The sequence below is a fragment of the Danio rerio genome, chromosome 7, assembly GCF_052040795.2.
Source record: "Danio rerio strain M-AB ecotype USA chromosome 7, GRCz13ab, whole genome shotgun sequence".
Lineage (NCBI taxonomy): Eukaryota > Metazoa > Chordata > Actinopteri > Cypriniformes > Danionidae > Danio > Danio rerio.
Window position 1 is genome coordinate 18,702,501 of NC_141027.1, and position 12,789 is coordinate 18,715,289.

At 33.2% G+C, this 12,789-nt stretch overlaps 2 protein-coding genes across 5 annotated transcripts in view; both read right to left on the minus strand.

The window, feature by feature from the left end:
• coro1b (coronin, actin binding protein, 1B) overlaps window positions 1-7,934 on the minus strand; it is a 37,829-nt gene extending 29,895 nt beyond the window's left edge. Inside the window, exons 1-2 of one of the 2 annotated variants that reach the window (XR_015494810.1) lie at window positions 7,507-7,934; window positions 2,604-2,809 (exon numbers count right to left, since the gene is read on the minus strand). Coding sequence is in view for 1 of the 2 variants with exons in the window: in NM_001109707.1 (NP_001103177.1) it covers window positions 2,604-2,807 (204 nt within the window). In the remaining variant the exon portion in view is untranslated. 2 annotated transcript variants of the gene reach the window in all.
• A 970-nt stretch (window positions 7,935-8,904) lies between these two features.
• nectin4a (nectin cell adhesion molecule 4a) overlaps window positions 8,905-12,789 on the minus strand; it is a 47,709-nt gene continuing 43,824 nt past the window's right edge. For all 3 annotated transcript variants that reach the window (XM_087260715.1, XM_087260714.1, XM_087260716.1), the window contains 2 exons: window positions 12,504-12,677; window positions 8,905-10,868 (listed from right to left, as the gene is read on the minus strand). In XM_087260715.1, the coding sequence (XP_087116841.1) occupies window positions 10,431-10,868; window positions 12,504-12,677 (612 nt within the window). In that variant the 3' untranslated portion in view covers window positions 8,905-10,430. The remainder of the gene's footprint in view (window positions 10,869-12,503; window positions 12,678-12,789) is intronic.

Sequence of the window (12,789 nt, forward strand, 5' to 3'; positions counted from 1 at the left end):
TGGAATCGGGCTACTTTTGATCTTTGTTTACAGGTTGTTTATATTCTATGAGTTAAAACCTACCCCCACCCCCACCTGCTATCCATCTCAAAGGGTTGCTGTCTGTTTTGTGTGTTCACAAGCAGCTTTTTGGTCGAGACGGAGAAGCTGCCGCCTGTTTGCTTTGCTTTTAATTATTAAAAATATTTTATAATAAAAAAAAATTCTGTTCTCCGCATCCTTCTTCCCAATGGCCAGGGGGCCGTCAACATCATTACAATTTAATTTGGATTAATTGTTAATGGTTTGCATTGTGTTGGAAATATAAGATAAAAATAGGTACATTGTAGATGGTAATGCAGATGATTTGTACACAGGTTAAAGATGTTTTAAACTGTTTGTTCAGTGCAGAAATACCCAAAACTCATAAACTATGTCTGACTATTAGGTGCCAAATAGTAAGTTTTTTTAAAATCTATTATGTACCTTTATTCTGGTCGACACTACAACAGCTAGTAAAATTATTTTAAGATGCTGGAAGTCAGTGAAAGTCCCAGAATTACAAGAGTGCGGTCCTAAGTTTTAACCTAATTTTGGGTCAAACATTGACAAACTAAGTTGGGTTAAACATTTAGTTGGATTAAACATTTAATTGAAAAATTTAACTCAACAATTATGCTAAGCAGATTAAACAGCATTAAAGATTTGTATTTTTGTACTTTTCTTTCTCTAGAGTATATCCTTACCACTCAGTTGTAAAGTTTGCAAAAAATATATTTTTTTATTGTCATTAATTAATACATGTATACATACATACAGTTGATGTCAGAATTATTAGCCCCCCTGTTAATGTTTTTTCCCTAATTTCTGTTTAACGGAGAGCAGATTTTTTTTCAACCCATTTCTAAGCATAATAGTTTTAATAACTCATTTCTAATAACTGATTTATTTTATCTTTGCCATGATGACAGCACATATTATTTGACTAGATATTTTTCAAGACACTTCTGTACAGCTTAAAGAGCCCCTATAGTGGGTTTTCGAAAATGAGCTTCCATGTAGTGTGTAACAGATCTAAGTGAAGTGAAATTTCCAGCTAAGGCTTAAATCTGAAAGTGGACAGTTTTTAAAACTATTGATTCATCTAAAAAAAAAAATTTAAAAAAAAAAGAGTCGACTCATAGTGGTTAGAATGAATTGTCTTCATAACGAGTCTTTAGCCGTTTTTGCGTAATGTGACTATGAAACACGGTTGTTATGGGCGCAAACCCGGGACAATTTAAACCTGCGCCCCGCCCACTAACACAGCCGCGAAGACAAATAGATCCTGAAGTCATGAGTCAAGAAGACGCTGTGCTTACCTGGATATTATTGGAAGTGTGAGGGGAAATAATTGATTCAGCAGTCTACATGCTTACAGTGGGCGATTCATTAGTTTGTTAAAGGAAGGATAAAAAAAAAAGACTGGTGTATGAGACTTGTGAGAATGGGCAGACAATACACCAGGGGTGCGTGCAAAATAAGGCCAGTTTATTAGGCACAAAGGCAGCCTGCTACACGCTGGTGAGCACTTCAACCCCCTGGCTGGGAATGGGATCTTTGGGCAAAGCAGAGAACAGGTAAGCCCTAAGAACATATAACACTTCACGCAAGAGGTGCCACAGCAATAATTGCAAATAGAAATGATCTAAGTTACAGCTGAGAAGGGAGAAAAGCTCGGTCACGGAAATCAAGCTCAGTAAAAGATGTGCATGCTATCGTTTTCATTTTCACTGCTAAGTACCGTTCATACTTCCCGTGCGGGGGGTTAAGACGGACACGGGGTTATCGCACGGGCCCGTCCGCCGGGGGCTTGACAAACCACGCTGGGCATTTGTCTCGCGCTGAACGCTGTCGACCAATCGCAACAGGCTGTCATCGGTCCAATCAGCGCAGATTAGCTTGGCACTAAGGAGGGGTTTGGGAACAAATGAATCGCTGAGCGATTCATTTGGGATACGCTGGGATAATTGGGTAACAATAAATGCATATTATAAGACCATGAAAGTGTTTTTTGACCTTGCATGCATATTAGTATGTTGTTGGAGACCCATATAACCAAAATATGACCCTTTTTCATGTATAATATGGGCTCTTTAAAGTGACATTTAAAGGCTTAACCTTAATTAGGTTAACTAGGCAGGCTAGGGTAATTAGGCGAGTTATTGTATAATGGTGATTTGTACTGTAGACTATCGAAAAAAAATAAAGCTTAAAGGGGCAAATAATTTTGACCTTAAAATGTTTTTTTACAAAATTAAAACTGATTTTATTCTAGCCTAAATAAAACAAAACTTTCTCCAGAAGAAAAAATATTATCAGACATACCGTGAAAATTTCCTTGCTCTGTTAAATTTTAAATAAATAATTAATTAAATAAATAATTCTGACTTCAACTGTATAATACTGTATTGTATATAATCACATTGTATACAGTATAAGCCTGTTACCAGCAAAACTTCAATTCAGCCAAAAAAAAAAAAACTATATGAGCTGAACCAGAAGTTTGATTCTGATTATGCAAAATAAAGGTGATTTCTTATTGCACATTGCTTTTGGATATGGCAAAGTGAATGCATGCCAACCTTGGCGAGTGGCAACACAAGAAAGGCTCCACCTCCTCCAGCCTCAATGACAACGGCGATGAACTTGGGATTGGCAGCACAGAGAGGGCCGTCCCACGTCACACGGGACACTCTGACATCATCAAGACAGTGCTCAGCCTTCCAGGCCTGAGCAAACACATGCCTGAACTTACTCTGCCTCACAACACCCCTCCTGAAGGACATGACTGAGAGAGGAAGACACAGAAATACAGATAACAGATTAATCAATGAATAAAATCAATACTGGAGAACTATTACAGGAATACAAGAACAAAATTATGCTTTTAAAAATGACAGTCTAGCAAACAAACATTTCAAATGCATGTAGTTTTAGTGCTTTTATCAATAAGTAAGCTGAAATATGTTAGGCTATCTTTACTTTTAGTTCGGGTTTTACTAATTTTGTGATGTAATTATAAGTTGTTGTTTTTGTCTGAGGTGACGCAGTGGCACAGTAGGTAGTGCTGTCGCCTCACAGCAAGAAGGTCGCTGGGTCGAGCTGGGTCGAGCCTTAGCTTAGGTTCTGTCTGGAGTTTGCATGTTCTCCCTGCATTCATGTGGGTTTTCTCCAGGTGCTTCGGGTTCCCCCACAGTCCAAAGACATGCGGTACAGGTGAATTGGGTAGGCTAAATTGCCCGTAGTGTATGAGTGTATATGAATGTGTGTGTGTGTTTCCCAGAGATGGGTTGCGGCCGGAAGGGCATCCGCTGCGTAAAAAAATGCTGGATTAGTTGGCGGTTCATTCCGCTGTGGCGACCCCGGATTATTAAAGGGACTAAGCCGAAAAGAAAACGAATGAAAGAATGTTTTTGTCTGTATGGTTTTAACAATAGTTTTAGATGTGATTTTAGTTATTTTAGCACATCCAGCTATGAAAATGGGAAATATTTCCCAATTTGCTGAAAAACATTTATGCTTTATACTTTAAATCCGTTTACTTACATTTTATTCAAGCAACAAAGCAACCAGTATTTTCCATAACCCAAGAAACACAAGAAAGATTCCATCAAAATTCCAGATACAAACACTTAAAACAAGGTCAAAAGGCTGATTGGAGCTTTTAAAAAGACAATCATAAATTTCTTAAAATGTTTATGAAGACCTAAAATAAGCAGCATGCTTGCAGCAAAAATTATGAACAGCAAAATATATTCATGAATATTTTTTTCAAATCCTGACCAATATCAGTCAACGTTTTCATATAAAAAAAAGTGGAATAACCGTTACAAAAAGTGAAAACTAAATGTTATTTTGACAGATTTTCATTTTATGAAAACTAAAAATGATAATATTTTCAGTCAAAACAAAACCCACATCTAATTCAGTAAATCTTAAGTAAAACTAAGTAGTTAGATTTTTCAATTTATTAAAATATACTAATACTAATATACACACACAACTAGGCAGGGGACGATTACTAGTTTCAAGGTTTACAGCGGTTTGGAAAAGTTAAGGCTTTAAAAACGCTTCTGTTATTTTCCGTTCCTAAGGAATATGAATTTTGTTTTCTTTTTAATGTTTTTTTATGTGTTGTTAAGAAATCTGTGTTTTTGAAACTAAAGAAGACAGCAGAAGTCAATGATTTATTAAAAAAAGTTTACCCTCACATGTTTACTGTTCCAAAATGTTATAAACAGGGCTTGAAATCGCGACCATTTTAGTCGCATATGCGCCCGAAATTTTATCTATGCGACCTCATAATATATTTGGGAGCATTTGTGCAACTGTATATATTGGTGGCAGTGCGACCTGTTTTGATTTAAGGGCGTGCTGAATCGCTATTCCCTGCCGCTATATTATTTCATTTTAGCTGTCTAATAACTGTCTAATCACTGAAGGCTTTCCGCTGACAGATGACAGGAGCTTTTGTGACCGTGGGAAATGCAAACGGCTGAAGAGTGAAAGTGTTTTCCTAATTCCTAAGTTTTCTAAATTTCTTAAGTCCTAACTGATGTTGTTTTTAAATACAATAAATTCCTTAAAATAAAATATGCAGTGGTGCTTATTCATTTTTGGTGGGTGCTCCTAAATTTTTTTGGTGCTCTTAAATATTTATAGTTGGGAGCACTGGTGCTACCAAGTAAAAAAGTTCATTTCGAGCCCTGTTTAAATGTCCCTGTAAATAAATTGTGAAAATTAAAATTACAACTAAAATTGATGTTTAATTGAGAAAGTTTTTTACCCAGACATTTAAAAAAAACTATTTTAGACATACAGCTGAAAATGAATTTTTTTGCCATTTTAAGCGAAAAAAAAAAAAAACTATGGTTGATTTTCATTTTAAATTGGGAAGAATTATCATTATTTTACAGACAAAAACTACAATGGTGTGTTTACTAAACACAGAACTATAAATTGTATATCAAAAAGAATTTTCATTTAGTAAAAAAAATACACAATAAATTAATAAATGCAAAAGCAGTTTAGTTTTCACCATTATGCATACAGCATATAAAAAAACCATATATCAGTTATTTCATGATAATAATAATAATAAATATATAAACATTAACATTTTTGATTACTTTTCCCCAAAAAATATCTAAATTTGTAAGAATTATATTGTGATATTTAGCACTAATCAAGATACAGCGAAACCATGACATTTTTATCCAAGGCTATCGTATACATTCAGAAACTTATACCAGCCCATGCCTAAAAACAACTAGCACACATAAACATAATACATGTTTTTATGTTAGTTGTCTGTACATTATTATATTTAAATATATTGAAAAATTTAAATTCTTAGTAATATAATATACATTCATACACACATCTGTGTCTGTGTACTGTTTATGGATTTGGTTGGTTAATATCTGCCCATAATTTTAACTGCAGCCAATTATAATATCTATTACTTTCATAATGTCAGTTGTGTTGAATGAAGAACTCGGCTACTGGGTCAGATAGGATGGAGTATTAAGATAAAAGTGAGAGCCCCTCTTGTCCAGTGAAATTCTAGACACCTCCAGCTCTCACGTGTCTGCGAAACCACAAACCAGCAACATTTAAGGTCTGATGTACAGTTTCCGTCCATTACTCCTTCTTTATAATAACAAAATAAGAGAATGAAGACTTGCTAAAGCAGTAAAACAATGGTATCTGTAAACAACCGACTATAAATAGCTTACAACTTTGTTAATCCTAATGCTGTGACATGTGAACTGTGGTCTAAAGGTGCTTTCCAGGAGCTGTTTTCATGGGACATTGTTGTGTTTCTGTACCTTACATTTCACAATTTCACATTTTCTTTAAGAGACAGGAATACAGATAAAAGATTAATCAATGAATCAATCAATACTGACAATTATTAACAGGAAGAACTAAATTAAATTATTATAAAAAAATGACAGTTTAACAAATGATAGTTTAAAATGGATATAATTACAGTGTCTTTGACAATCAAAAAGCCTAAAAACTAAAAAACAAAAAAGTTGATAGGTGTGTCTATTTTTACATTTAGTTCAGGTTTTAGTTATTTTGTGATGTAATTAAAAGTTATAATTTTTAGTCTGTAACTTTTACATTTTCTTTAAAAAGCGTCAATAATTTTATAGCAACAAATAATGTTCAACAACGACAAGAAAAAAACAGAAATAAACATTTTTCTCAACCTTTTAATCATTTATTATTGATTAGACGGTGAGATTTAAATAATAAAATTAAATCATTAAACATTAACTTTTTTGATTACCCCAACCCCCCAAATATTATTATTTTACAGACAAAACTAAAATTTTGTGTTACCCAAACACATAACAATAAATTGTCAATCAAAAAGAATTTTCATTTAGTAATAAATACACAATAAATTAAGAAACCGACGCATAAGCGCAATTCAGATTTTGCAATTATGCATACAGCATATAAAAACAAACCATATATCAGTTAAATAAAGTAATATTCAATGTTTTCAATGTCATATCAAATGTTTTTTTTTTTTTTGTGAATTGAAAAAAAGGATTTATTTCACCAAGAACTAATTAAACTCCCCTTTATTTACAACAATTTTATTGTTTTGAAATATTAAAATATATATATATATATATATATATATATATATATATATATATATATATATATATATGGAGAAGAATTATCCTTGTTTTACAGACAAAAACTACAATGGTGTGTTTTCTAAATACATAACTAAAAATTGTCAATCAAAAATAATTTTCTTTTAGTAATAAATACACAAAAAATTAATAAATGCAAAAGCAGTTTAGTTTTTCCCATTATGCATATTGCATACAGAATAAACAAGCGTAAACAAACCATGTATCAGTTATATCATGATAATAATAATAATAAATCTATAAACATTAACTTTTTGGATTTCTTTTTCCCAAAAAATATATTGTGATGTTTATATAAAATTCAATGTTTTCAATGTCATATCAAATGTTATTATTTGTTGTGACTGAAAAAAGGGTTTATTTCACCAAGCACTAATTTAACTCCTCTTTATTTACAACATCGTTCTAGTGTTGTCTAAACATTAATATCCATGTCAGAAATAGATATTTTTTGTTGTTTTAAGCAAAAATACATAATTTATGGTCTAAAAACAGCATTTTTGTTTTTAATAGTTAGAAATATCATTATTTTACAGACTACAATCTGAGTTACCCAAACACATAACTATAAATTGTCAATGAAAAATCATTTTCATTTAACATTAAATACATAATAAATGCAAAAGCACACTTTAGTTTTTAATTATGCATACAGCATATAAATACAAATCAAATATCAGCTATATAATAACCATATGAGCTTAGTGATTAACATGTAACCACAAAAATGCGCTGCTGACATGATATGAGATGAGCTGATCATATGAGCAGGTTAACGTTACATTCACTCAGTGCACTGTACCTCTCTTTGGGGTTTCCTTCTTTCTTCTCTTCTCTTTTCCCTTTCTTGGAAGATGTGCTAAAATTAAGAAAGCGATTTGATGTGTAAATATACGCTGTGTATAAACGCAGTAATCTATGTAAACAACACTAATCCTTGCAGCGTGTTGTTCTGGATATTCTGCATGGTCAGGTGGAGCAATTACATCCAGTCAATTTTAGCAAGCATCGCCAAATTAATCCATATCACCAACGGAAATAAAAGCACATTTATGTGTTTTCGAAGTATACACAAAGGTACTTTACAAAATCGGGCTTTTGAGGAAGTTAAAATAAAGAAAAAAGAGCGTCGATAGCTTTGAAGGAAAAAGGAGGATGGGAGGTAAATTCCTCAGCGAATGTGCCTAGAATTAAAGCATCGATGTGTGAAGCTCGCCATGGTGAACGGACAACAAAATGGACGGCGATACGCCTTTTTGAGGAGACAAAAGTCCCCCTTCGCGAACAATGTGGTCATTCAGGAATTTGTCATTAATAAACGAATCAACTACAAACTCGAAATGGCTAATACGTCGACGGCATGTCGTGTTGTTATTGCAAAAAAGATAAGAACTCTTTATTTCATGTTTTGTGAAGGAGGCTGCTAAAAGGACAGTATTTGCAAACAAATAAAAATAATTTCAACCATTTCTTTCATTTTCCTATACATTCAGAGGCAGTTTTGGAAAATATGACAGACTACGTTCTATCAAATCTAATGTAATGTGGAGTAACGAAGGAATAAAAGGAATGTTAATTTCTGGTAGTCAGGTTTAAATTCAAAATAAAAGTCAACATTCCCAAAGTTCTTCATGTATGCGTGTTTCCTGTACAAACAACAACGCTTATTTTAGACTAAAATAGCCCTATTATTGTCGATAGTAAACGTTTACATAACAATGCCATAATAAATATAATATAATATAATATATTATAATATAATATAATATAATATAATATAATATAATATAATATAATATAATATAATATAATAGAAAATTACCTTTTCTTTTAATAGTGTTGGTTTACATCAAAGAATCCACAGATTTTTTAGTAGTATTCGAAGGAAATGATGGTTACCTGTGATTCATGGGTGTATTGCTTTCAAATTGCATTATGGGACATTGATCTCTGACCACCCTGATTTTAAAAAGTTGACATTTTTAGTAGTTTGAAGTGATTAATTATCTGGGTTGGTCATGTAAATTGCAGAACATGAGCAGCCTTCACATTTTCTTTGACATTGTTACGTACAACATTTTACATCTTCATTTTAAGTGTGGAATTAATCTAACATGGACACATTATTAAAGAGGATTTAATAACTGGCCATACATGAACACCACCCTCATACACTGTAGAGAACTGAAAACACCAACCATCAGGAACCAGTAAGGTTTTATATATTTTTTGTAGATATAGAAAGGTCACAGAAATATCTCAGGAGCTTGCAATAACACAACCCACTTATTAAACCTAAGTACATTTAAAGCACTAGAAACTAATGAAGTATAAATGTTGTAAACAATGGCGTTTGTGAACACATAAAGAACCTTTTTTTTTTTAAATTTGTCAATGCAATACTTCATAATACTATTCATGCAGCGGGTAGTTTACAGTGAAAATGCACACATATTATTTATGTATATTCAAAAACATTTCAAAACACCATCTCTGGATTACAAACATACGGTCACAGTGAAGGATTGACTGTCCAAAAAACAGTTCTTGTAGCATTCTCTCCCTCAACAGCAATTCAAGTGAAGAATTAGGTTGTAATATATACAGCAGCAAAAATAAGTATTGAACGCATCACCATTTTCCTCAAAAAACATATTTCTAAAGACGCTGTTGACTTTAAATTGTCACCAGGATGTTGGTAACAACCAAAGAAATCAATATATGCAAATAAAACTAAACGTATTCGTTTACAAATGAAGTTATGCATAGTAAAATGGTGCATGAAAAAAGTATTGAATACATGAAAGGAGGTGTAGATAGGCAGTGAAAGACCAGACAGGATTTGAAATCTCTCAGTAGTTCTTCAGCAACCCTCTGCCCTTCCTCATTGTAAATGAATTTTTGTTGCTTCATTCCAACATCTACATTAGCAGGATGATGAAGATGAAACCGGGACATTGCAGCAAGACAATGATTCAAAACACAAAAAAGGAAACTCTCAAATGCTTTCAGAGAAAGAAAATCAAGCTGTAGAATGGCCCAGCCAATCACCTGACTTGAATCCAATAGAGAATACAAATTAAAGATCAGATTTAATAGACGAGACCCACAGAATCAAGATTTTTACACTCTGTTGAAGTCTATTTGATATGTTTCAGTAGTTTAGTACTTTCTCTTTGTGTGATTTCACTGTTATTACACAAAACTCTTTTTTTTTTTGCTTGTTTTATTTTTATGTTTGCATTGTTTGGGTTTTTACTAAAATCTGGTTCAATTATGTCAACAGCTCCTTTAGAAATATTATCCCCAGGAAAAAGCATGGTGTGTTTAACACATATTTTCCCCACTGCACATATATATTTATATAAATCTTAATTCCTGGTCAAAGACAAGCTCAGCTCTGGCAATTTTCAGCTAATCTGTATCTGAAACACATATTGTAGTTCATTAATACTCAAACGTCCCAGTTCCAGAATCCAGAATAGATTATGCCGCTATTTGAGAGCCTCTTTGTGTAATGCTGATATTGATATTCAGGTTTGAGTTTGGTCATATGATGGCTTGATAGAGTTCAAGTTTTTGCCACCTTGAGAATAAGTTCATATAAAACGTTTATAGAAAAGTTCCACTTTGGGCTTAGTAATCGTCCAGCTGTGTGTAGAGTGAACTTCAAACAATAAATCCAAGACTCCTCTCATGTAAGACGTTTCCATCCAAACAATCCCTCTAAACGATCTGAGCTTTATGGATAGGTGGACTATGTGGATGAAAGTAAATGGTTGTATTGGCTGGCAGAATGATGTTGTTTGGTTTCACTTTGGGTCGTAGTGTGCCATTAGTGCGCTCAAAATGACTGGACAGAGCTTCAGATATCTGAGAACTCGTGGTCTCGCTGTCGCCATTTTCAAAAGCGTCATGCTCCAGTGTACCACGGTGGACTCCCGAATCCGTAGGGCTGACAGAGCCTTCCTCTTCATCCGTAAGAGTCGGGTACATGGTCACTAACGGTGAATGATGCCTGCTGCTGCCCCCTCTGGTACTGCCTCCAGAATGCGGCCTCCCCTCTGCTGGCAGAATGGCATTGCCATTTCGAGATCTGACCATGTCTGCGGGCTGGTCCATTGTGTAGGAAGAGGGGTGGAGAGGTGGGAGAAGATGGGTTTCCTGAATGGCAAAATTGAAAAGAGTGATTAGTGCAAATCAATTCATTTGCAAATGTATTTGTTGAAAATTATTTTAAAGGGATACTCATTCCCTTTAAAGATTTAGTCATCTTCCACTTGTTTCAAAATAGTTTACATTTCTGTTTTCTACTGAACACAAAGGAAGATATACATCAAAAACAACCATTGACTTTCATAGTAATTTGTGTTCCTTCCTACTATGGATGTCAATGGATCCTTTTCTCCTTAAGAATTCTTCAGAACATCTTGTTTTTGTGTTCAACAGAAGAAAGAAATTCATAAAAGTTTTAAAACACTTGAGTGTGTGAGTAAATGATGAGGTAATGTTCATTTTTGGGTGAACTTTTTGTGTTACTAAATGTTCTATAATAAATATATTTAACATTAATATATCAAATCATTTATATGTACCACTGTTTTTGTAAAACTCAAATATTCAAAGTTGGCACCAAAGCCATTTAAATATATAACTATTACATTTTCTTCATCTACAACACAATTTAAAAGTGTGGGTCTCTCATGAGTCCAATATGTACACCGAGACAGCATTTACTTGATAAAAATATAGTAAAACAGCAATACTGTGAGTTATTAAACTATTAAATAAACCTTTTTTTTATTCATTCAATCATTTTCTTTTCAGCTTAGTCCCTTTATTCATCAGGGGTCTCCACAGCGATATTACAAGTCACTTTTTTAAGTAACTACATGCAGGGTTCATAAACACACTTTCATAAAAAGTAGATTCAAGAACTTTCAAGGATGTTTTAAAGCACCATCAATTTTAAATCAAGCACATTTGGAACTCATGCCCCAGCTTATGTAGCATCATGAAAGTCTTTACTGTACTTAACATTTCTCTTAGACTTAATATTTCTGTAAAACTTTATATGATACTAGTAGTATTCAAATGCAGTTTCTGAAATATTGATGCAATATGCATTATTAGTCAGTATTACTGCAAGACTTAAATCTAAGATTTTTTATTTAAAATTTTTTTACATTTTTTGTTTTGTTTTTGACAATTGAGTACAATTGTTGAAAGAAAACTATAAACAAATTTTATTTCAAATTTAATTTAAGCACTTTCAAGGATCAATGTTTATTGTTAAGTACTTTCCAGGCCTTAAATCCATGTGTCTGAAATTCCAGTATTTTCAAGAAGGATGGGAACCCTGTAAATGTATCACTTAGTTACTTTTTAGGGAAAATAATGTGAAAGTATGTGTTATGTTGCTTATGCATTTTTAAGTAAGTAAAATGTGCTTAAAATTGTAATGTATCACTTTTAGTGTATGGCACAAACACATTTCCACATCCAATATTTCCATAAACTAGCAAACTGCTGAACTAGCTAAACCAAGATTTAACAAACATCAACAATTACCATGTAAAGGTCTCAAAAACAAAAGGCAAACCTCTCATTAAATGAGCAGAAATAAATGTAATTATAATAATTATTATAAAATCCCTTTGACCTTCTAAAGTGGATGCACATTAAGATACTTTGAAATATCTCCATTTACTGACCCATTTCTTGAAATAGAACACAAAAAGTTTGTTCTTTATAAAACGGAACACACATGCAGACTCAAGCATCATAACTCATACATACCTGTGACATGTTACTGTCCTGCTCAAAAGACTCCATCATCAGTCGAGCAGATTCTCTGTCAGCTCTGTCTATGGTTTTCTCTCTCCCTCTTCTGGACGTGTTATAAATTGCAGGCCGACCCAGTGAATCCACTCCTCCCAGAGTGGAACGACTATCCCTGGAGCGAGGACGATCCTGTTAAAGTAAACAGTCAGGGATTACAATTAAACAAGTCATTTCATTATTACCACAATTAAAACTATTATTACTCTGTTTATATATGCATCATATCAGACTATGAAAGTAA